The 26927-nt window shown below is 38.7% G+C and overlaps 1 protein-coding gene across 3 annotated transcripts in view; it reads left to right on the top strand.

The window, feature by feature from the left end:
• Nucleotides 1-6662, top strand: part of fhl3a (four and a half LIM domains 3a) — a 32118-nt gene extending 25456 nt beyond the window's left edge. For all 3 annotated transcript variants that reach the window (XM_017480966.3, XM_047157421.2, XM_017480962.3), the window contains 4 exons: nucleotides 61-235; nucleotides 1846-2015; nucleotides 4395-4581; nucleotides 4756-6662. In XM_017480966.3, coding sequence (XP_017336455.1) covers nucleotides 61-235; nucleotides 1846-2015; nucleotides 4395-4581; nucleotides 4756-4907 — 684 coding nt within the window. In that variant the 3' untranslated portion in view covers nucleotides 4908-6662. The remainder of the gene's footprint in view (nucleotides 1-60; nucleotides 236-1845; nucleotides 2016-4394; nucleotides 4582-4755) is intronic.
• Nucleotides 6663-26927: the final 20265 nt, after the last annotated feature.

The raw sequence follows: 26927 nt of genomic DNA, 5'->3' as shown, positions 1-26927 counted from the left end.
TGATCACCCATTCATGGTGTGTAAATGTATGGCAATTTGTGTGTGTCTGTGTGTGTGTAGGAGCTGTTCTATGAAGATAGGCACTACCATGAGCACTGCTTCCGTTGTTTCCGCTGCGACCGCTCACTGGCTGATGAGCCCTTCACCAGCCAGGATGACGCTCTGCTCTGCAACGACTGTTACTGCAACGAATTCTCTTCCAAATGTGTCGCCTGTGACAAGACTGTCATGCCTGGTAAGCACTCACAAAGCACTTTGTCTGTACAAGAGTCAGACCTTTTGTTTGTGTCAGCCATAACTACTCAGGCAGTGCAGTCTTTTCCTGAAGAAGCAGCCCAGTGGTGCAGTGGTTAGCATTGAAACCTTACAACTCCAGGGTCCAGGTTTATTCCTGAGCTCTGTATCTGTGTATGTTTGTGTACGTTCTCTCTGGGATCTCCGGGTTTCTTCCCATACCAAAACGGCATACTAGTATGTGAATTGCCTACTTTAAATTGCCGCTTGTTGTGAATGTGTGTGAGCATGGTGCCCTTTGATAGACTGCTTTCCCTGGGTGTAGAATTAACTGAAGATGAATAATAATAATAGTAATCTCATCATCATCGGCATCAACGTCATTTACCTGTATAGCACTTTTCAATAACCCAGGGACAAGGAGTAAAAACCTTACATGTAACACATTTTTATTGAGTGTAAGACTAAATGCTTATCCTGTGCTTAGGGGAGGCAGCCATTCATAAGCAGAGTGATGCAGGTAAAATCACAGGCAAGAGCTGTTGGCTAAGGAAAAATTGGGAGTAGGAGGAAGAGATGGAAAAGATCCAGTTCTAGAGAGAGAGAGACAAAAATTTATGCAGTCAGCAAGATATGACAGTAATTGCCAGTGTGCCGATCTTGCAGTCTCTGAGCCAAATCTTTGTGCGTGGAAGTCTGCCAAACATCTGATGAGAGGAGGAGATAAGCCTGTAAGCTATTTCATCAAGAGCTGTATCATCCAGAGTAATAAAATAAGAAAATATTCCATGTGTATATATGGGTTTTGCTTTCTCATAAATAAAGAAGAATAATTCTGGTGCTTTCTATTTTATGACCCTTTTTCTAACGTACAAAAACACAAAACAGGTCATTCCGTTTTGTGCAATTCTGTAGTAATAATCTAGAATGTAAACATATAAAGACATGCCTTTGTTCCAACAGAGCAAAACTTGTTTCATGCATCTTACACCAAGGCTTTCATTTTGCAGAAAGACACATAGTTAGTGGTCAGGAACTCTGTCTGTGATGTGGGAACAGCAAGTCAGAAACAATACTCCCTATGTTACAGAAATTCACTTAAACACACACTGCATACCAAAGCGTATTCACTTTTCTCAGATTAATTTCACCCCATGAGTTTTAGACTGAAAACGACTCCTTCTGTACTCTTCCCACCGAGTTAAAAGCCATGTTCCAGCTGAATATTTCTTCAAAAAAGCCTGGAGGATTATGTCCTCGATCTTCCCTTTGCAGAGGAGAGCTATACTGAGCTCTTTAATATGGCCTTACTGAAGGAACCCTCAGCTGCCCGTTTCATCTGTAGAACCTGTGAACACCATGCAAACTTTGAAGGTCACTTATTGAGCCTAATAATATCAGGTCATTATGCTGTCGCTAGAAATCCTTGTTTTATCTTCTTTTTTTTTTTTTTATCTGATCATAGTGAAACTGCCTTTTGAAGAACATTTGCTGCACTTGATGCTGTGAGGCCATTTTGTTTAGCTCAAATGTATATTGGTATATTGTAAGAGCTGCTTCTTTGTGTGCTGGTAATTAAAATAAACTTGCTGAACTCTTTCTTTCTCTCAGGTACTAGGAAGCTGGAGTATGCCGGCAACACGTGGCACGAGGGCTGTTTCATTTGCAGCAGCTGTAAGCAGCCTATTGGCTCCAAGTCCTTCATCCCAGATAAGGATGATCACTACTGTGTGCCATGCTATGAAAACAAGTTTGCCCCTCGCTGCACTCGATGCAAACAGGTTAGTATCAGTAAGTAGTCAGTAAATCAACACTCAGCCTTCAAGAATTTTTCCCATGCATTACTCAAACCTAATCAACCCAAATTAAATTCCTCCTCAGAATTTCTGCCGTCACACACTGAGTCTGGGGATTTTAGAATACTTAACAGGTCTAGCATTCTAAAAATCCTCTAACTCCTTTTCTGAAAAGCAAACCTGCTGTTATGTACATATGCTTAGGAGACTAAATGAAACTCAAATTGGACAAATACCTTCACTGATAGAAAATGTAGTGTTGCAACTTCACAGCTCTAGGGTCCCTGGTTCAATACTGAGCACAGGTTATGTCCCATATGCGCATGGTTTTTTTTTCCAGGTTCTCTGGTTTCATCACACTTATCAAAAACTTGCTGGTAGGTGGAGTGACAACTTTAAATTGGCCCTTGGTGTGAATGAGTGTGTGTGTGAATGAGTGTGTGTGCATGGTGCTCTACAATGGACTGGGGTCCCATTCGCGGTGTATTCTCACCTCATGCCCAGTGTTCACAAAATGGGCTTTGAATTCACCATAACCCTGACCCAGTCCCATACTCCAACACATTTTCATGTCACTTCATTTTACAGACTATATTAAATAGGGTAAAGTATTAGCCACTGTCCTATCAACGAGACCTATTAAACTTTACAAGTACATCTAGCTGATACTCTCTCGCACTGGAGTGTTTGTGTGTGCGCACAACATCATTAGTAGGGACGCAGAGCATAAAACTTTCATGTGTACAAACAAAAACGCAATCGTTTTGGGGGGGATAGCAACGAAGGAATTATTAGTGAATAGTCATATCAACAGCAAATTGGTGCACTAGCTTAAAGTGCATTTATATTTTGTATCTTTTCTTTTCACCACTATTATTTGTTGAGTTTTTATATTTCTTATTTTAATAGCATTTTTAATTGTGTATTTCATCATGCTCCAATACAATACAATGCATGCACAATTTTAAATATTGCACTTATTATTTTCTGTTTTCTTAGATTTTGTTTATTTTTCTAATGCAGTATCTGTGAAAACGAGCAAACTACCAATCTCATTGTACATTGGGCATGTTATAAGAAACTTCTTGAATTGTACGCGTAATATAGAGATGCACCGATGTCTCGTATCAGCTGATAAAGGTTATTTTTCACACTACGGGCCATCGGCCGATAGTTTAAAAACATCCAATAATCGGGTACAAACAATCAGGGCCGATTATATCCTGTCAATCAAAAGAGGGCGGGAAAACGCATTGATTTCGTGCTGTGTGTAAAGATGTCTCTTGTGTGGAATGATGACAAAACTGCAGTTTGTAAGCTCTATAATCTCTGCCCCGCTAAAATTTTACAACGGATGCTGCAGCAGTGAAGCGGGAGTTTTGGCATCAAGCCAATTTTTTTTTTTTTTTTTTTTTTTTCCGTCGAGCTGAATTAAAGCGCCTGTACACTGTTGAAAGATTTAAATGAAGATAAGTTGACAAAGTATATATTGCACAGAAAAATATATTTGTTAATGTTAATATATATTTTTAAAAAAAGTTGATATTATATATTACCAGTTTGATGTTCAATGATGAAGTAGAAATGCTTTTGTTTATGGTGAGTGGTTGTGAAGCCTAACGGGAGGCTTTTTTTTTTTTTAGAATTCAATGTTAGTATGAATTAATAACATTCAATAAGTAAAGAAATCTTACTTTAATCTTTAGAATTTAGTTCATGTGTTAATGTTAGTAATGTTTTTTCTGTTTGAGACCATTTACTGTGAAACAACGTGTTGAAATGGAGAGAATAAAGTTTTTATTTGCATTTCCTTCAGAATTGTGGAATTAATTATTATTAATTTAAAAGAAGGTATAAAAGGCAGAACTAGCGGTATCGGCCGATATCACTCTGAATAATCGGTTATCGTATTGGCTGAGAAATTTATCGGTGCATCTCTAGTGTAATAGCAGTTTATAAGAGAAGTTTTAATGGGGAATACACTTTATTCTTACTTAAGTAGGTCTGTAAAAACAAAGATTTGTTTTGTTTTTTTTTTTTTTGTTTTTTTTACAATGAAACTTTCAGCTCTGTGTTTCAGCCACATTTATTTCATTGACCGAATATCAAATGATCTGCACTTCATGTAGTGCACTACATAAGGTGTGCAAGACTGTTATGTTAAACCTAAGGTAGTGCACAAGAAACGCAAATCTAACATTTGTTTTTAAAATTAAAACTGTAAATCAACATAATGTAACAATTTCACACTGTTTTTTAGGAAAAGAGGTCCAAACAGTATTTGCTCTGCAGAAATTTGCTCCCATGCCAAATGTAATGAGTCCTATTATACAATGTTTTATTTAATCTGTCTATCTGTTTTAGGTCTTGGCCAAAGGGGGTGTGACCTACCGCGATGAGCCATGGCATAAGGAGTGCTTTTTGTGTGCAGGCTGTAAAGTGCAGCTAGCTGGCCAGCACTTCACCTCCCGAGACGACCGCCCTTACTGTCTTAAGTGCTTTGGAAACCTCTACGCTAAGAAGTGTGAGGCCTGTAGCAAACCAATCACAGGTACATCAGAATAATTATACATCTGTATGATGAAATGATTGTATATGTTTTTGTTATGACTGCTTGGCTCGTGTGTGTGTGTGTGTGTGTGTGTGTGTGTGTGTGTGTGTGTGTGTGTGTGTGTGTGTGTGTGTGTGTGTGTGTGTGTGTGTGTGTGTTTTTGTGTTTTCTCAGGTTTTGGTGGAGGGAAGTACATTTCATTTGAGGAGCGGCAATGGCACCAGTCTTGCTTCACCTGCACCCGGTGTTCTGTGTCGCTTGTAGGAGCTGGTTTCTTTCCTGAGAGGGATGAGATCCTGTGCCGTGAATGCAACAGCAATCTATAGAGCCTTCATTTACACTCTTCTCTTCATTCTGCCAACTACACACACTCTCTCTCACACGCACACACACGCACGCACGCACATGATTACAGACTCAGAGTTTTCACAAATACTGATTGGCTCACAAAAGCTGTGTTGATTACAATATCCCCGTTTGATATTAAGTCAGGGTTGTTTTCTTAAACACATGTGTACACACACACACACACACACACACACATTTTGTTAGATGGCGCAACATGTTTTTTCTTATAAGTTTATTTGTCTAAGAAGTTCCTTGTTTGCAAAAGAGCAAGTATGCAAGATCATGCTTGTTAGAACTCAATCTATTGAGAATTGTGCCTTATTAGTTAGCATTGCTCACCCTGTGTGCTTTCACTTTATATACACTTTATGCCATCATTGTAGGTCTTTTTTTAACCTCAAAGCAGAGAATGCAGGCTCAGCGTAGAGTGCTGTGTGTTTCACTCTGTATTCATCAAACTGCAGATGTCTTAGCTGCACTGCTTACTTTTTTGGGATGGAAAGCAGTCCATCATTTTTTCCATTCAGCAACAGTAGTGCTTAAGCAATGCTTTAGATAAACCACCAGAGCTCTCTCATCCTAGGACTACAAACAGGCGATGTAGCAATTATTATAAAGACATAATCCATCCATTCTTTATTTGTCCTACTCCCTGACTGTTAATGGAGAGTTAATTATGAGTAGTTAGGGTATATGATTACAACCTATAAAACACCTCAGACAGACAGATTCCTCCATAAACATCAAAGTGCTCTGTGGCCTGCTAGATATGTTCTTTTCCCAAAAAAAGACTTGATTTTGTTGTATTGGACTAAATTATTGGCCATGAGAACACACATTTGGCAAGAAATTGTATCTGAAATGTATGATCCAAGTCTGTTGAAGTTGATAAAAATGTTTGAGGTTTGTAGTATTTAAGCACTTTTGATGTGTTTCTTCATCTGTTTTTGTTTCTAAGCATATTGTATGTCAAAATGCATTAATGGGTTATTCCAAAAAATGTGTCCATGTATATATCGCACCAAAAAGTGACTTTTACAAAATAGGTGGGAAATGAAGTGTGATGTGTTTTACAGAAATCATTCATGCATTTGCACTATGGCTTGAATTAAGCATATCTTGTGCACAGACAGTAGTAGTAATAATAATAATAATAATAATAAATGAGAACACGCCACATGCATATACTGCATATAAATGGAATACAGACCACTGCCTGATTGCTGTTTCTCAATTCTTTGTATAATCTTAGGTCTACTATACACATGCGCAATACTTCTTTTTTTTTTTTTTCTTTTTTTTTTTTTTTCTTTAGTCTTTTATATGCTATGGGATTTTATTTTTTTTTTCCTTAAAGATTTAGCTTAGGTTCACATTCATTGAGTGACTGGGCAAGTCCCATGAAAGTGTATGTTGCAATATGAATATGTCAGCAGAATGGTATGCATGCTGTTCGTTTTTTTTTTTTTTTTTTTTTTTTTTTTTCCTTTCCAGTCCATTCATTGCTTTGTTACTGAAGATAATATTACTAATTTCACCATAAAATATTTCTAAATGTATGTATTCACTTTGAGCTTTGATGCTGGCTAGTCAGAGTTAGCTAATGCTTTTTTATTATTATTATTGTTTATAGAAATATGTAATACAGACTTTTAGATTGGAAACATGGTTTAAAACAAGATTCTGTCTGATCTAGGTGTTGGTTATTTGTTAATAAATATTTTATAAATTAATCCAGTTTTGGTATCATATTTTCTGTGAAAGTTTCATCAGGAAGAGTCCTTATCAAATTCTGATTAAAGTTGTAACACAACAGGCTTATTTAATTTAAGAGAATTTAATGATATCGTAAGTGAAGTCTGTAGCTTTAATGGTGATGTTCCTGGCCCTCTGCATGCATACACTGTACAGTGATGTGAAAAAGTATTTGCCCCATACTGATTTCTTCTGTTTGTGTAGATCTCATACCAAATTGTTTACATCTTCATACGAAATACAATATAAAACAAAGGCAACCTGAGTAAACACACAATACTAATATATAAATAATATACACACACTGGAAAAAAGTTAAACCCCCATCACCAATGTGAAAAAATGATTGCCTCTTTAAACTTAAAATCTAGTTGTGCCACCTTTAGCAGCAATAACTGCAACCAAACGCTTCTGATAACTGGAGATCAGTCTTATTAGGACTAGGATTTACTCCTATGCTTTGGATCATTGTCTTGCTGCATAATCCAGTTGCACTTGAGTTTCAAATTACCGACTAAAGACCGGATCTTCTCCTTCAGGATTTTCTGATATAGAGCAGAATTCATGTTTCCCTCAATTACTGCAAGTTGCCCAAACCTTGAAGCAGCAAAGCATCCCCACACAAAAATGTTCTTTTTGTGGAATTCTGTGTTTGATTTACACCAGATGTAACGGGCCCCCTGTCTTCCAAACAGTTCCACTTTCAATTCATCAATCCACAGAACATTTTTCCAAAAGGTTTGAGCATCATCAAGGTGTGTTTTGGCGAAATTCAGACAAGCCTTAATGTTCTTCTGTTTTAGCAGTGGTTTTCACATCTCCACTCTTCCATGGACACCATTTTTACCCGGTGTCTTTCTGATACTTTATTGATGCAAGAGAGGCCTGTAGGTCATTTGATGATGTCCTTGGCTCTCTTGTGACTTGCTGGATGAGTTGTTGCTGTGCTCTTGCAGAAATTTTGAAAGGTTGGCCACTTCTCGGAAGGTTCACTACCGTGCTGAATTTTTTGGAGATTTGGAGATCATGGCTCTCAATGTAGTTCTTTGGAGTCCCAGCGCCTTTGAAATAGCCTTGTAACCCTTCCCAGACTGATGTATTTCAATCACCTTTTTCTTCATCATTTCTTGAATTTCTTTCGGTTTTGGTATAGAGTATTACTGGGTAAGACCTTTTTACCAACTTCATTCTGTTGAAAAAGTTCTATTTAAGTGATGATTTGATTGAACAGGTCTGGCAGTAATCAGGCCTGGGTGTGTCTAGTCCAGCTGTACCTCATTATGAATGCAGTTTCAGAGATTTGAGGAATTACTAACTATGGGGAAAATACATTTTCATACAAGCCCAGTTGGTGTTGAATAACTTTTATGTTCCAATAAATAACATTATCATTTATAAAACTGTATGCCATTGTAGTTTGTGTTTACTTAAGTTGACTTTGTTTTATCTTGGATTTTGCTTTAAGTTCTGAAACAATTTAGTATAAGAGATACACAAAAACAGAAGAAATCAGCATAGGGCAAATACTTTTTCACAGCACTGTATATATAAAATGTACATGATGGTATAATCAAGAGTACCTTTAGTATGTATTGGGGTGTAACATAATGCCACCATCTATATCTGTTTAGTTATCCAAATATTCATAGCGGTATATTTATCAGAATTTAAACTTGAAGTGGGTATGGGTTTCTTTCCCTTTCTTTTTTTTTTATAGATATGCGTGCTATTTGTTTTTTAATGCCACTCATGCAGTTATTACTTTTGTACCTACCCATGACATTTTCCAACTAAGTAAAGGCCTATAAAAACTAGTAGCCTAAATTAAACCATTGCATCCCTGACCAGTATGTTACTAAGGATGAATGAATGAATGCTCTAAATTAATCCTTCATGTTCACCTTAATGAGTGAATTCTTTCTTTGTCCCATAAACTTCATATTTCACAGCTCGCTCATGCCCATGAGTTTCATATCTGATCACACCCACATGAAAATAAAAACCTTCTTGTGTAATTATTTTATTGCATCCCACACAAATTCCCAGTCCCAATGCACACCTCTAGTCTCAACCAGATGGCCTGTAATCCTCTGTGTCATATGTCTCATTTCATGAAGAGGATGATAAGGTGCATCGTTAATGTGGAAAATATCTTCAGGGATCAACAGAGGTCTAGTTACATGAGTTTTAAAGCTACACTACATTTATTTCTCATGTGAAAGATGCATACTACAGTAAATGTACAAAGGTAAACCCCAGTGCCAAGGGAAAAAAGTACAAAACTGCACCTTTTTTTTTAAAGAGTGAGTTCAGTGGCTTTTTTTTATTGCTACAATGTAGTCTTAATGTTTTACTATATCTACATGAACTCCATTTCCCATTCTCCACCAGAAACTACTACAAGGCTCATCACCTGTTCTGTTACATGCTCTGTTATCCTGCTGTCACTCCCTGGACTAATCACACACCTGGTCCCAATCACATTTTCACTACAAACACACACCACAAACCTCAGCTTGTTCCAAAATATTACTCTTAGCAAATAACTAGTGATGTTACTAACCTGGTAAAGCTTGAATTTCCCCTATGGGGGATCAAGAAAGGTTCATCTTATTTTATTTTATCTTAAATTGGTGTTGTAAAGTTCACAGTACTCTGATTTTGGCCCTGCTGATTTACTTTACCAAGTTTTCTTGGTTTATTCCAGTCTGTTTGTTGATCACGTGAACCATTTCCTATTTATGACTGGTTTTGTCTTTTGATTTGGCTTACCCATCTTAAGTAGCTTGCTCATTAGCAAATTCTGTTTAGATTTTTGGTATTAAAATATCAAATTATTTCTTTTTAGCTTTGGTAATGCTCAATAATGGGTAATAATAATAATAATAATAATAATAATAATCAACCACTCAAAGGCAAGTTAATAAACTTTTATTCGTTTATCTCTTTCCTGCTGGTAGTTTAAGTGGTATGTTTCAACAATGTGACTCCAGAGAAATTCTTTATTTCACGTGAAATTTGTAAAAACAAGGGTATTCCTTCAGAATATATTTCCAAGCCTGATCTTGCACATCTGTATCTAATATTCAGACACTCCCAAAAGGGTTATTAACCAGATCAGGTGTGATAATTTAGGGTTGGAACTAAACTATGTGGTGGGAAACTCCAGAATCACTGGTAGGCATTTCCAATCCATATAAACCTGAAACTATGTTTTTAAAAAATGGGAAAAGTATTGTGCAAATACTGAATTTCCCATTCTGCACTTACATCAGGTTTTTTTTTTTTTTTTTTTTTTACCTATTATCACAAATGTGAAAGCTTTTATTTCAGATTGATTTATGTGTGTATATGTGTGTTTGCTGACTATGCTGTTTCATCGCCTTCATGAGAACTAAAAGCTCATACACACACGCAGGCAGATTCACGCTGCTTGCTCGTCCGTGCATTGGTGGATGTCTTCCTCCCCTTCTCTCTTTCTGCATTATCACCAAAAAAGGTAATGGAGAAGGAGCTGGTGGAGGGGGAGGGGACCAGGCCTTTTGGTGGAAGTAGCAAGAGTGTGTGGGAGAGCATTTAATGTTGGGGGAGTCAGGATTGTAGCAGCATCTGGAGCTACTCCATCGCACTTCTACTAGGGGTCAGTTACACTTTCAAACACACACTGCCCTGAGGCGTATGGGGAAAAAACTCCGAGCTGATGAGCAAGAGGAGGGTGATGTTCATGTGAATGGGGCCTGGAATGTATTGCAAAATTTGTCCATATTGGACACAGGATGGTGTAGTGAGATTCTGCGTATGTGTGTCACAGGTTTGACTATGCAGCACCAAATAGTCCACAGATGAAATATCATACTTGTATAAAGTGAGCAGCAGTTGTATCAGGCTGTCCCTTAAGCAGCTATATAGCTCTCCTCTGATGAAACACATGATCCCTCTAAATGTCTTTCTGCCAGCTTAGACATAACTTTCAAATGTGTGTATGGATGTGCCTCTAGAAACTAGAAACCTATTCACTTGTGTACAGTGTGTATTTGACCAAAATGTTTTTGGTGGTCTCTGGTGCGTTTTTTTGTTGTGTATTACATTCCTTCCATTATGTGATTACATTCTTGCGATGTTGATGATTTTCACATGTACATTAGATTAGAGAAATTCATCACTTGACCACATAACACACAGTGCAATGATCAGTCAGCCAACACACTGACTCAATGTGCTTTCCAAATGCACTGCCTGGCATTCTGTTGTTTTGTATTGTAGAAACAGAGGCATTGCACAATTCATCTGGAGTAGGCCTGCCTACAGAAAATGCCAAAATGGCAGTCCAGGAAATGATTCTTTCAGTCAGAACGGATTACCAGCTATTACACAGAAAAATACACTTCATTAAAGAGTTACAGCTTTCATTTCAAAGGATATGAGTCATGAAGGCAAAAGTAAACTAGTATGAGTTCAGAGATTAGCATATTGTTCATTCCTTTGGACTGAAATATTTCAAGTCATTTTGAATCTGAAACTTTGCCTGCGATACTGTTATGTGTACACAAATTCCTTTAGCAACAGGCATTATGAGACATTAGCTCATGTTTTTAAATCCTTGTTTATTTCTGATGATTTCATCCAAACCTATTTGTGAGAGTAGCATAGAATGAGAAACTATAAGTCCTCCTTTGACCGCTTGTCTGATTGATAGCTAAGCTTTCTGGGCTTTCTGTCACATCCAATGTGAAACAAGAATCTGTCTGTGACTGAAACCCAACCAAGATTATCAGTAATTTGGTTCAGTCATCCAGTCATCCATTTTCTATACCACTTATCCTTCAGGGTCATGGGGAACCTGGAGCCTATCCCCAGAGACATGGGGCACAAGGTGGGGTACACCCTGGACAGGGTACCAATCCATCACTGGGCACAATCACATACACCATTCACACACTGTGGACACTTTGGACATGCCAATCAGCCTACCGTGCATGTCTTTGGACCGGGGGAGGAAACCTGAGTACTTGGAGGAAACCCCTGCAGCACAGGGAGAACATGCAAACTCCACACACGCACAGGGCGGCGGTGGTAATCGAACCCCCAACACTGGCGGTGTGAGTCGAACATGCTAACCACTAAGCCACCGTGCACCCAGTTCGGTCACTTCCAGTGGAAATTTTTATTTGTAAAGCTTGAAAATGTTGTACAGATCCATTTAGATTCAGTAGTACACAGGGCAGTGGAAAACTCCAACAGCAATACTGTGTGTGTGTGTGTGTGTGTGTTTCGTGTTTCCAACTAATGGCACCACATCCTTGTCATTATTGGATCGCAGTTTTAGCACGTGCCACAAAGTGATTATTTGCCTAATAAAGTGATCCCTCTAACTAATGTTTGAGAGCCAGACAGATGCTCGACTCTTCTGGCTCAACAGGAAGCAGGTCTATAAAGCAGTGGAGAGAGCTTGTGATCATACACCCCAGATTGCTTCCACATGTACCACACAGTCAGTCTCTAAAAAACCTCCTTAGGGAAAAAATCATCTTATCAGCTTCACTGAGGTAAATAAGTTCAACAGAATGGTTCAGTTGTCTTTGTTTTACTTTTCTACCACTGGGCATAACTGATACAAGATATGTTACAGTATATTTTACAGTCAATTTACAAATTTCAGTTGTAACAGTACTTATATGGCACATACTAGGCATTCCTTAGTGTTGTAATTCAGCTTTGTATAGTATATTAACAGAACTACTTTAATTAATTTCTATAACAGCATGGCAGTAGTTCTGGCTGCAAGGCAAATCTCAAGTATATACACTACATGGTCAAATGTTTGTGGACAGCTGACCATCACATCCATATGTGCCCTTTTACCACAAAGTTTGAAGCACACAATTATATAGGACATCTTTGACCTTTTTGCAGCATGACAATGTCCCTGCACACAAAGTGAGGTACTGTACACAAATACATGATTGACAAGGTTGGAGTGGAAGAACTCAAGCGGCCTGCACAGAGCCCTGACCTTATTTATAGGAATTTTAACACAAATATTCCTAATGCTAGTTTTTGTTTAAATATTTCCGCAGTAGTACATTCAAGTTTATTAATATGTAAATATAAACCCTTTTGTGCAAACTGACTTACAAACAAAGTATGATACATGCATGTAGGTGAATAGCTAAAGGGAACAGATAAGGAGTTGATAAAGTGCTCAACAATAGCTGTCTGGCAGCTCTGAGTCACTGTCTGACCTCTGCTATTGACAGCTTTTTAATGAACATCTGTTATAGTCTTCTGATGTTTCTTTCACACATTATCAGAGACAACTGTTAGCACATTAACATCATACCATGATCTTTGAAAGGGCACTTCTCAGTTAAATGATAAAGTCTGCTTTTTTGTATCTTCTGTTACATCTTATTGGGTCAATACCCTGCTCAATTGAGCAAACTCACAGTATATGTATATGTAATATATGTATATGTATATGTATATACATATACATATACATATACATGGCTTATACCAATGCTCTGAAAAAGCTAATAGGCAATCTGGTCAGAAATAGTTTCAATGACTGATGAATGAGTGGCCTAAACACAGTGACGATCCTCAAGATTCTGAGACATGTGGTGAGCCCTCTAACACATTTTTGAAAAAGTATTTCCAGGCAGCTGTTTGACACCCTTCCTCTACCCTAGGTATTCAGTTCCCTTTCCACCACAGTAACACCTGTGGTAACATAATAGCCAAAGGTGTCATGAGTGTGATGAGTCATGTTTTTCAGGCAGATGGGAGTATAGGTGGGTAAGAAAAGAGAGGGGTGTGATATTTAACTTGTCTGGTATTTAATTGAAGTTTTACAGTTACTTCTGTGAAACACAGCTCCAGACAGTGCAGTAGTTGGTGAAGGTAGTAACAGGTGGTAGCTCAGTGGTTAAGATGTTGGACTACTGATAGGAAGGTCATGAGTTCAAATCCTAGCACTGCCAAAATTCCAACTGCTGGGCTTTTGAGCAAGGCCCTCAACTGCTCAGTTGTATAAATATAAGTAACAACAGTAACATCCTGGATGAGTGTGTTTGCCAAATGCAAGAAATGTAAAAAGCACATAGAACAATGGATAATAGCACTATAGTACACCTGACATGCTATTTTAGCCACAGTTACTCTATGTCTGTTCTATGCAATATTTGTAGGCATGGGGATAAAGTGTAAAATGTTACAATTTTATCTGCATACATCGTTGGCCAGAAATGTTATAGTGGTATGTTTCTAAGCAATCATTTTGTTCAAAGTTTGTCCTACACTGTAGAAGTGTTCTACAAAATACGTCAAAACAAGTATGTAGTCAATGTGTCTGATATCTATGTCCAGAATAATGTACAGTTGTTGTTCATTAGCAACTAGATGGAAATGTTTGGTCTTCTAGATTTTTGAAGCACTCATCACTCTTGAATGCTGTGAACACATTTGGGACCTTTGGGCTGAAATCTGAAATAAGAGAATTTTGTAGTTCCACAACTAAACCCAAAGATATCGGTCTAAATCTACCAGCACCACAATTAGGCCTGATGTTTGATGGGGAATGTTTGGAAGCAATGTCTGTGGCTTGGCTTTGCTCTCACCATAACCATCTCTGTCTCTTTCTCTCTCTCTCACACTCTGTCCTTGAGGTTGAAACAGTGTGAAGCAGCAAGATCCCTGTGAACAGTTTCAGATGGTCTCCACTTTTGTTCTCCACACTGTCTTTTGACCTCCAAGCCAAGAGGAGTAAAGCATCATCAAAAATCAAATAAACTTTTGAGTAAGCCCAAGATCAATCCTAGAAAATCTGTCACAAATTTTCATTAAATGAAACTTCGTTTCCAAATTACTCACACATCAGTGCCTAATGCTGATAGAATTAAAAGCGTCTGGCTAACCGCTTTCACATGTGTCTTGTGATGGAGAGTGTTCAAACACTGTACAATGTGTTTTATTTACTCCTATTTCTCTCCCTCAGTAGGATTTTCTGCAAGTCTTATTGGAAGTTTGCCTTCCTTTCTTTTGTAAAGGAAACTTTACATGAAACTGACCTTGCTATCAGTAAGGTATATTATACCTTCTCGGTCAATGGGATACTAAGAGAATTTTAAGAATTTTCACATATTTTAACTATTCTGTAAGAGTGCCAATAATTTTCAAACATTTCTAATAATTCTGGATTGTATACACATTATGTTTTATATTTTTTATTGTATATACGGGCAAGCTTTTCTCCTGCTGAACAGTTCTATTACTGTGCTAGTGTAAATGAAGTATATGGAGGAGTAATAAAACATCTTACATGCTGCAGTGCTCTCAAGTGGACACAGTCCTCACTGCAATCAAATAACTGGTCAAATGCATATGCAACATACGTTATTTGTTTATTTATTTATTTACTAATGATCTGACTGACAAGGGTTGTATTTTGTTTCATTTATAAGATCACGTGATAAGGAGATGACCAAGAGCACTGTAAGTAAGACTGAAAACTGGTGTACAGTGGTGCCTGAAAGTTGGTGAGCCCTTTAGAATTTTCTGTATATCTGCATAAATATGACCTAAAACTTCATCAAATTTTTACACAATTCCTAAAAGTAGACAAAAAGAACCCAATTAAACAAATGAGACAAAAATAGTTTACTTTATTTATTGAGGACAATTATCCAATTATACATATCTGTGAGTGGCAAAAGTATTTGAACCTCTAGGGTTATCCGTTTAATTTGAAGGTGAAATTAGAGTCGGGTGTGAAATTAGAGTCCCATTCAATCAATGGGATGACAATTAGGTGTGAGTGAGCACCCTATTTTATTTAAAGAATAGGGATCTTTCAAAGTCTGATCTTCACAACACATGTTTATGGAAGTGTATCATGGCATGAACAAAGGAGATTTTTTAGGGCATCAGAAAAAGAGTTGTTGAAGTTCATGAGGCTGGAAAAGGTTACAAAACCATCTCTAAAGAGGTTAGACTCCACTGATCCACAGTCAGACAGATATCAGGAAATTTAAGACCATTGTTACCTTCCCCAGGAGTGACAAACCAATAAAGATCACTACAAGAGCAAGACATGTAATAGTCCGCAAGGCCACAATGCAGCTTCGCAGCAACTAAAGGACTCTCGCACATTGGCTAATGTTAATGTTCATGAGTCCACCATCAGGAAACAACACTGAACAACAATGGTGTGCATGCCAAGGAGAAAGCCACTGCTCTCCAAAAAGAACATTGTTGCATGTCTGCAGTTTGCTAAAGATTGCTTGGACAAGCCAGAAGGCTATTAGAACAATATTTTGTGAACAGCCGAGACCAAAATAGAATTTCTGGTTTAAATAGAAGTTGTTTGCCAAAAGGAAAACATTTTATTCCAGCATAAGAATCTTATCCTATCTGTGAAACATAGGGGTGGTAGTATCATGGTTTGGGCCTGTATATGTACATACATCTGGGCCAGGATGGCTTGCCATTATTGCTGGAACAATGAATTCTGAATTATACCAGCAAATTCTAAAGGAAAATGTCAGGATATCTGTCCATGAGCTGAATCTCAAGAGAAAGTGGATCATGCAGCAAGACTACGACCATTAGCACACAGGTCATTCTACCAAAGAATGGTTAAAGAAGAATAAAGTTAATGTTTTAGAATGGCCAAGTCAAAGTCCTTAATCCGATAGAAATGCAGTGGAAGGACCAGAAGCAAGCAGTTCATGTGAGGAAACCCACCAACATCCCAGAGTTAAAGCTGTTCTGTACTGAGGAATGGGCTAAAATTCCTCCAATCCAATGTGCAGGACTGATCAACAGTTACCAAAAATGTTTAGTTGCAGTTATTGCTGCACAAGGGGTCACATCAGATACTGAAAGCAAAGTTTCAGATACTTTTGCCTCTCACTGATATGTAATATTGGATAATTTTCCTCAGTAAATAAACGACTAAGTATAACATTTTTGTTGTATTTGTTTAACTGAGTATCTACTTTTAGGCCTTGTGAAAATTTTATTATTATGCAGAAATATAGAAATTTCTCACAAACTTTCAAGCACTACTGTATGTTAGCAGTAGGAATGGGTTGTGAACAGTACGGCTCTTACTGTTTTGTTATTTTTGCGGTGCCACACTAGATAACCCCACAAGGGAAATGAAAATCCCACAATAAAAACTGGTACATACACTCACTGGCAGCTTTAATAGGAACACCTTTACACCTGCTTATTCATCCAATTATCCAGTCAGCAAATCATGTGGCAGCTATGCAATCCATAAAATCATACAGATCAAGAGTTTCAGTAAATGTGCAAATCAAACATCAGATGGGGGGTAGAATAATCTTGGTGACTCTGAATGTGGCACAGTTGTTTGTGCCAGACAGACTGTATTTCAGAAATTGCTGATCTCCTTGGATTTTCATTTACAACAGTCTTTAACGTTAGAGTATAACTGAAACTTTACAGTTGGAGACTGGAAATAGACCAGGCAATGTACTGTACTGCATATATAGACCATCTCACAAGACCTCCTCCCCTTCATCACAACTATCATAAATAGCTCCATATCATCTGGTCATGTACCAGCTGCATTCAAGAGAACAAGGGTTATTCCCGTGCTGTAGAAACCCACTCTAGATCCCTCTGACATCAGCAACTACCAACCGGTATCACGTCTCTCTTTTTTTTCTAAAATCCTTAAACACACTGTCTACGATCAACTGTCTCTCTACCTCTCAAAGCACAACCTCCAAGATGCTAACCAGTCCGGCTTCAAAGCGACACATCACACAGAGACTGCCCCTTTGGCTGTCGCTAAGAAGTTACATGCTGCTAGATCAGGTAAACTGTCATTAGTCCTCATCCTCCTTGACCTTTCAGCAGTGTTTGACACAGTTAACCACAAGACTCTCTTGTCCACCCTCATGAGAATTCATGGTGCAGCATGGCAGTGGTCTGCTTCCTACCTGGAAGGTTGCTCATACCAGGTGACACGGAGAGGATCCACATCTGCTCCCCGTGGACTCTCCACTGGTGTCCCACAAGGCTCAGTACTTGGTCCTCTTCTATTCTCCCTCTAGCCTCGATCTCTGGGTGAGGTCATATCCTCACATGGGTTCACATACAACTGGTATGTGGATGACACTCAACTCATCCTCTCCTTCCCTCCCTCAGATCCTCTTGTTTCTGCTCAGATCTCAGCATGTCTGGCAGACATCTCTTCATGGATGGCAGCTCATCAGCCGAAACTTAATCCCAGCAAAACTGGACTGCTGTTAATCCCAGGTGATTTACCACCATGTCAGGATCTTGTGATCTCCCTGGACAACTCTGATACCACCTTTGATTACTGCATGCAACCAGGACAGTCAACCGTCCTTTTCATCTCACATTGCTAATCTGATATGCTCATGTTAATTTCTCCTTTACAACATCAGAAGTATTTGTCCATTTCTATCCATACAGGCCGCTCAGGTGCTGGTTCAGTCTCTTGTCATTTCGTGAGTGGACTACTGCAACTTACTCCTGGCAGGTCCGTCTCTGAGCACCATTCAAACTCTGCAACTGATCCAGAATGTAGCTGCTCGACTTTTTTTCCCCACACCACCCCAAGTTCTCCCACGCCACCCCATTAATACTCTCCCTCCACTGGCTTCTTGTGGCTGCCCGCATCAGATTTAAAACACTGATGCTTGCCTACAAAGCCAAAAATGGACAAGCACCCACTTACCTCAAATCACTTATCACACCCCGCACTGCAAATGCTCCCTCCGATCCTCTAGCACTGCTTAACGGGTCCCACCATCTCTCAGGGTACACGAAAGGCATGCATCATGACTCTTCTCAGTTCTGGCACCTAGGTGGTGGAATGAACTTCTCCTAGATGTCTGAACAGCTGAGTCACTGACAGTCTTCAAGTGTGTCTAAAGACCTACCTCTTCCTAAAGTACTTAAATTGGCACTTTTCATTTTTAAAAATAATGTGTTGTCTGTGTGTTTTTCTTATTATATTACTTCCTAACAAAGTTTTTAGATGATTGGCATTCTTAATCCGTGACCTAGAGACCCAGTATTAGGATGTATTTATTGATAGAGCCTTCAAAGCACTTCTGTAAGTCACTCAGGATAAGGGCATCTGCCAAATTCTGTAAATGTATGTAAATGTGTGTATGTATACAATTGCAATCAAAATTATTCAACTCCCATTGCAAATCAGGTTTATTTAAATCAAAGCAAATAACAGTTAATATTAATGACTGAAATTATTGGTTTCTTCTTGTGTGATGTTTTTCCAAGCTTTTACCACAGCCTCTTTCAGTTATTGTTTGTTTCGGGGGATTTCTCCCTTCAGTCTCCTCTTCAGGAGGTGAAATGCTACTCAGTGGTTTAAGGTCTGGTGATTGACTTGGCCAGTCTAAAACCTTCCACTTTTCCCTTGATAAAGTCCTTTGTTGGGTTGGCAGTGTGTTTTGGATCATTGTCTTGCTGCTCCTGAAAACTTCTGCATTAATTCTGGTGCTAACATCACGAGTTACATCATCAATAAAGAATAGGGAGCCTGTTCCAGAAGCAGTCATGCAAGCCCAATCCATCACACTACCTACACCATGTTTCACAGACGAGCTTGTATGTTTTGGATCATGAGAAGATCTTTCTTTCTCCACACTGTGATCTTTCCATCAATTTGTAGAGGTGAATCTTGGTTCCAGAACCTTTGTGGCTCATCTTTGTATTTTTTTGTGAATTCTAATCTGGCTTTCTGATCCTTACTGCTGATGAGTGGTTTGCATCTTGTGGTATGACCTCTATATTTCTTCTCTCAAAGTCTTCTTCAAAAAGTGGATTGTGATACTTTCACCTCACTGTTGTTTTTGGGTTTTTCTTCACAGCTCTCACAATGTTTCTGTCATCAGCTGTTGTTGTATTCCTTGGCCGACCCATTTGGTGTCTGTTGCTCAGTATACCAGTACTCTCTTTCTTAGGACATTCCAAATTGTTGTATTGGCTATGCACAATGCTTGTGCAATGCCTCTGATTGATTTTCCCTCTTTTCCCAGCTTCAAAATGGCTTGCTTTTCTCCCATAGACAACTCTCTGATCTAAATGCTGTCTGCTCCTTTTTAACAACACATGCAGTCTTCACAGGTGAAACTGAAGGCAAAAACCAAGAGTAAATGTTTACAGCTATGTATCGTATAAACAGTCAATCTAACAGTATACACCTGGGTAACAAGAAACACCTGTCACATGTTCAAATATTTTTGCTCACCTACAAATTGGGTGGATTGATATAACATGTGGTATGTGCTATGTTGTTTAATACATCTACATATAAATACAAGCAGGAAATAATAGTTAAAATTCTAAACTCTCTTCTCACATTCATCTTTTGATATCAAACCCAAATATCTTCAGCCCACAGCAAAATGAATTGGCCTTGCCATTCCAATAGTTTCAGAGGGGACCGTATATAAAATGACATCTATCCTGTCATCATATAATGTAGCTAGGTTTTGTGTTTGTTGCAATACTTAAAATGTGCATTGCTAACAGTTGAGGTGAAGATGAGAAATTATTATTTCATGTAAATTTTAACCTTGAACTGTTACAAAAGTATAGTAGAGTTGACCAGTCAATAATACTTGACCTAGGTTCTTAGCTAATGCTTTAAAATTCTATAATATATTGTCATTGGGTTGTTATAATTACTGTAATACTTAATAAGTGTGTAATAGATTGAAATGTGTAAACAAAGTGAAAAACTTAAGAATGTATAAGACTGTCAGGTGTTTTCTTACAGCCATGTAAGTGTATAGGTCTGGCCAGAATATTTATGTGGTGGAATCACTCGGATGACGTGACCAAAGTTTTGACCCTAGTATTATAAGATTCTATCTGCTGTCCAGTCTTTACTTACACAGAACCTTTTCTATATCACAAAAGTGATTTAGGCCCAACATGAATACACACTTAGAGTAGTTCAGTGAGTGGCAAGCTGCTCTGGCCAGGTGACCATTTTAATTAGTGAGTGAGTGAGTGTCTATGTGAGTGAGTGAGTGTGTGAGGGAGTGATTGAGTGAGTGTCTGTGTGTGGGAGACTTGGCTCATCTATAGTCATAAATAAAGCTTTCATCAAATCTGACATATTTTATGTCAGTGAGTGTGTGTCTGTGTGAGTGAGTGTATGGAGGGAGTGAGTGAGTGAGAGTGATAGTGTGAGTAAGTGTGTGAGTGAGATTGATTGAGTGTCTGTGTGAGTGTGGGGGGGAGTGAGTGAGCGAGTGAGTGAGTGTGTGATTGTGAGTGAGTGAGAGTGTGTGAGAGTGAGTGAGTGTGTGGGGGGAGTGAGTGTGTGGGGGGAGTGAGTGTGTGTGGGAGGGAGGGAGTGTGTAAGAGAGTGAGTGTGAGTGAGTGTGTGGTGGGGGGAGTGAGTGTGTGTGTGAGAGTGAGTGATTGAGTGAGTGAGTGAGTGCAAGAGTGAGTGCAAGAGTGAATGTGTGAGTGAGTGAGAGTGAGTGAGTGAGAGTCAGTGTGAGTGAGTGTGACAGTGAGTGAGTGTGAGAGTGAGATTGAGTGAGAGTGAGTGTGAGAGTGAGTGTGAGAGTGAGAGAGTGTGAGTGAGAGAGTGAGTGAGAGTGAATGTGAGTGAGTGTGTGTGAGAGTGAATGTCTGTCTGAGTGTGAGTGTGAGTGAGTTTGAGAGTGAGTGTGTGGGGGGGGGAGTGAGTGAGTGAGAGTGAGTGTGAGAGTGAATGTGAGTGAGAGTGAGTGAGTGTGAGAGAGTGTGAGTGTGAGTGAGAGTGAGTGTGAGAGTGAGAGAGTGAGTGTGAGTGAGAGTGAGTGAGTGTGTGTGAGAGTGAATGTCTATGTGAGTGAATGTGTGAGAGTGAGTGTGAGGGAGAGTGAGAGTGAGTGTGAGTGAGTGAGTGAGAGTGAGTGTGAGAGTGAGTGAGTGTGTGTGACAGTGAATGTCAGTGTGAGAAAATGTGTGTGAGTGAATGTGTGTGTGAGTGAGTGTGTGTGTGTGTGGGGGGGTGAGTAAGTATGTGTGAGAGTGAGTGTCTGTGTAAGTGAATGTGTGTGGGAGTGAGTGTGTGTGGGATCGAGTGTGTGTGAGAGTGAGTGTGTGTGGGATCGAGTGTGTGTGAGAGTGAGTGAGTGTGTGAGTGTGTGTATGGGGGGGTGAGTAAGTGTGTGTGAGAGTGAGTGAGTGAGGGAGTGTGTGTGTATGGGGGGGGAAGTGTGTGTGTGTGTGTGTGTGTGTGTGTGTGTGTGGAAAACATAAATATTCTTTTGAATCTTTCCAGGAATCATCTGATCGATCCTCTGGATTTCATGAACAGTTTTCATTTTGGAATTGAATCCACAGCAGACCGTTTTAAAGACACACGTGTCACTGAAATCACATGTTCGATTCAAATCAGTATTACAGCTTGACTCATGGCTTTGGGAATGTTTTGCTGTGAAAGAATCTGTGATCACTGAGAAACATCGACTGACCGTGAGTCTCAGCCACTGAACCGATCGAATCACATGCTTCAGTATGAAGAAATGAATGATAGGCTTGGGGTTTAAGGGGTTAACCTTTAAAGCATTGCTCCGCCAATCTTATTCACAAAGGGTCAGTGTTATTAACTGTTCTTCATTTTTAAACTTCTAATAAGTTTGTCTCATGTTTGGCAGCTACACTGACTATTTGTGGATAAGATTGAGGATCCAGGAATTAAAATATCATGCACAAAGACAATCAATTCAATTCAGTCAACAAAAGTTATACTAAAAGAAGATCATGAATGTGCCAGTGAGGCTGTCAAAATACAGATCACTGAGATGTGTCAGTTTCTTCAAACATATTGTTAAAAATTCCATTAATATCCAGCATGTGGTTGCAGTCTCCACATCACATGATATTCAGCAAAAGTCACATGGGGAATTGCATATTGCTTACAAATGTGCATAGAAGCATTGCTTAATATTTATATAAATATATAATAAGTATCAACATTTTGCTGTGGTTAATTTGCTTACTATTCAAAGAATGTCATAGTTGGATTAAACAAATATTTATATTAATCCATTCACTGTTCTTGATACAGATACATGCTATCTTGTTCCAGAAAGACCAAAAAATCTTCAGATTGCAATAAAACTATAATGATATGAAATGAAATGTGTGATGAAGTTATTATTTCTACTTGATCATTTTTAGCATGCTGCATTATTTGCTGCACTGCAGCCGAGTTCAAGGCAGTACTCGGATTTCCACTGCAGCACAGCAGGTGGCAATCACGTACCACCAATTAGCATTTCACCTGTTCAGCATGTATCAGAAAAGGAACCACGAACACATGGCAACCTCAGTGCCAACTCAGTAGTGATCAAATGAAAAGATTTGATTAGATTTATCCTCCGTTTTCCAGGATCATTGAGTAACAGAAACAAACACTGAATCAGCATCATTGGCAATCAGATGCTGGCCCAGCGATTTACATGCCCAAATGTCAAATACTTCTTTCCTAATACTTATTGATGAAATACTTTTCTCTGTACTCATTACCTTCCTACTGAGGAGACAGTTTGTGATCAGTTTGTGTGTCATGGATTATAATCCATGACATTTACGGCATTTGGCAGACGCCCTTTTCCAGAGTGACTTACATTTATCTCATTTATACAATTGAGCAGTTGAGGGTTAAGGGCCTTGCTCAAGGGCCAGCATCTCAGCAGTCCTGGGATTTGAACTCACAACTGTACACTGAGCTACCACTGCCCTGCCATGACAAGTCTTTGTCATTCTGACCCGGTCACTGAAAATACATTCACACTTATATCAAAGGCAGGGTGTATATTTAAGTCCTTATTTATAATTTCTTTATCCAGATGAGTCCTTTAAATACTATACGCATTCTGACTGTTCAATATGGTAAGCAGTCATGGTAGTCAAACAAGAATGTTTTTCAAGTCATGCTAACATTAGCAAACATTCAAATAGGCAGTATGCAGATGCTTGTGGGACTCCCAGTTGTATCTGGCCTGCTTCTTGGCCATGCTAATAATATAATAAAGTTCCTGGGACAGCCAAAGTGCATGGCAACCACTGCACTAGAGAGTGCCAGTTTAGGGGCCTCACATGCATATCTGTCCCACAGGCTGCATGCACCTGTTGCCTGATGACTGCTGTATCATGCTTATTCCTGATTTGAGCCAGAAGCTCAGGTCTTTCATATGAAACTACTGAAAGCATCCAACATTAAATCTACAATCCCTTTGCTTTAAGGATAGATTTATTTTTAATCAACCATTTCTATATTTCTATTATCAGACTTGTTGACTGTCAGAAGAAGTAATGCCATCTCTTTTCATTTGTCTTCTTTTGTCCTTATATAAGATTAAGAAACAAATGTCAATGACTGGAATGCTCTGTTTAATGATGGACAATTTGTATAAAATTTATTTGTATATAAATTTATTTTTTAAGTCTACGTATTGTAACCTGTAAATGTACACGTATTGCAGTTCTTGACCCGGTTAGTTTATCGAAACCAAAGGAAGGCATCACTTTTCCTTACCATAGGTGACGCTCTAGAGTGTACAGCTGAAAGCCAATAACATATAACTTTATTGTCCGTTTTGCAAATGCCTATTCTCATGTATGGCTCTCTGTCAAGAAAATTCCACTGATGACTAGAATTTTAATTCATTCAATTTCTATAGAATATACATTTTAAAAGCCTCTAGATGTGATTATAGATATCCTCTCCTACGCAGGCATAAATAATCTGATAGTAGACAACACAAACATGCTGCCAGTGTATAAATCCCCCAGCCTTTTTGCTCCATCACACAGTTCCAGAGGCACCCCTTTTGAACCTTTTCTTTTTTTGGCCCCTTTTCCCCCCTCTTTCAGATCTTGAGCCATGCGAATAGCTGTTGTGTTTTAGAGTGGGAGAGATGGAAAGCAAGGAGCACGCTTCTCTCAGGGGGAATCCCTGAGTTCATTTGAGGAGAGCTGGATTCGGTTATGATTTGAATGGAGGAGACGGGCAGCATGGCTCAAGATCTGAAGAAGGGGAAAATGGGGGGCAAAACAAAAAGTACTAAAAGGGGTTAACATGCAGAGAGAAATGTAATTTGCTTGACACTGGTTGCCTCAATTGACCTTGAAACAAAAGGAGAAAGGAAACGGAAGACTGAACACTCTTTATGTTGAATGAATTCTCACCATGCTCTTCTATATGAAAGCTGTAAGGGTTATAAAAAGCTGTAATGAAGCTAGAAGTGATGGCTCAGTGGTTAAGTCTTTGGGCAGCTGATCGGAAGGTTCTGAGTTCAGTCCCAACACTGCCAAGCTGTTATTGTTGGCTCCTTGAGCAAGACCCTTAATCCTTCTCAGTTGCATCCTGTCTGAATTGTAAGTTGCTTTGGATAAAAGCATCAGCCATCAAATATAAGTAATTTATACACCACTGGTGATGCTGCTGTACATTGAAGGTATGCCTGAAGTGGGTCAGAAAGTGAGACAGAAGAACCTGTATTTCCCTTTAGGGTAAAATCAACATTTAAAAAAAAAATCCATCATACATAAATCAAACGAGTAAAAGTAACAAAGTAAAATAAAATGAGATCCCATGAAGTTAGACTAGGATATCAATGTTTGTCAGTACAGTCGATTGTGGACAGGCACCTCACCAGATGTACCATCACTCAACTACTGAGGCGAATTAAAGAGAAAGAATGAGAAGGATGAGAATGAGACATGAAGGAACGCAAGAGAAGTGAAAACGACAGCAAGATAGGGTGATTGGGAGGGAAAGCTGCATCCCACGGAGTCGACTCAAGAATTTATGGTCAGGAAGGGGAATGAAAGTGTAATTTACGTTGAACTCTCTACCGTTGCCCTGCCCTCCCCTGCATAATGAGAAACGGCTGTCGAGATTGCAGGGCGCAGGCGCAGCCCCCTGGCGATGACACATCATTAGTTTTTATTTGTCTCTACTTTTACAGCTTTTGCAGCAATGCCAACTAGTGCAGAACATTCCAACCCACAACCACTGTGTTGTATTAATAAAGCACGCACATACATACCTCCCAAGATGGCGGCCCATTGCTCAGGTTCAAGCCCTGGAAACACAAATCACCAGAGCTCAATGTGATAATGTATCAGCTGGACACACTGCTCCACCACCCTGGTCACCATTCGTAAAATAAAAACATGAGGAAATGCAGGGGTACAATGTCTGGTGGAATGCTTTAATAAACAAATGTTTATTAAGAATTGTTCTGTTCATCATAGATTCAGCCCTGATTTTTATTTTTACACTATACAGATTGTTCTATAAATAACCAGAATAATATTTTATGTCAATTGATTTGATATTAAAAGTGATGTGTAGTGGAAAATTAAATTTCAGTGATTGAAATTATAATATAAAAAAATATAATATAATATAATATAATATAATATAATATAATATAATATAATATAATATAATATAATATAATATAGTTCAACTCCAGTTCTAAAAAAGTTGGGATCCTGTGTAAAATGTAAATAAATGTAAATAAAAACAGAATACAATGATTTGAAAATCTCACAAACCCATATGTTATTCAAAATAGAACATAGAAAACATATAAAATGTTTAAACTGAGTAAATGTACCATTTAAAGAAAAAAAATAAGTAATTTTGAAGTTGATGGCCACAACACATCTCAAAAAAGTTGGGATGGGGCAACAAAAGGCTGGAAAAGTAAGTGTTACTTAAAAGAAACAGCTGGAGGTTAATTGGTAACAGGTAGACAGGCAGAGTCTTTCAGAAGTAAAGATGGGAAGAGGTTCACCAACCTGCAAAAAACTGTGTCTACAATTTGTGGAATAATTTCAGAATAATATTCCTCATAAAATTGCAAAGACTATGAATATCTCATCTTCTACAGTACATAATATCATCAAAAGTTTCAGAGAATCTGGAGAAATCTCTGTGCGCAAGGGACAAGGGTGAAAATCAATATTGCATGCCCGTGATCTTCGGGCCCTCAGGCGGCAATGCATTAAAAACAGTCATGATTCTGTAATGGAAATCACTGCATGGGCTCAGAAACACCTCCAGAACTCATTGTCTAGTGAACACGGATCCTGTGCCATCCACAAATACTAGTTAAAGCTCTATCATGCAAAGAAAAGCCATATGTGAACATGATAAAGAAACACCACCGTCTTCTCTGTGCCAAAGCTCA

Source organism: Ictalurus punctatus, chromosome 1, assembly GCF_001660625.3.
Source record: "Ictalurus punctatus breed USDA103 chromosome 1, Coco_2.0, whole genome shotgun sequence".
NCBI lineage: Eukaryota > Metazoa > Chordata > Actinopteri > Siluriformes > Ictaluridae > Ictalurus > Ictalurus punctatus.
Note: the sequence above shows the minus strand (reverse complement) of the source record. Positions and strands in the feature narration are given on the sequence as shown.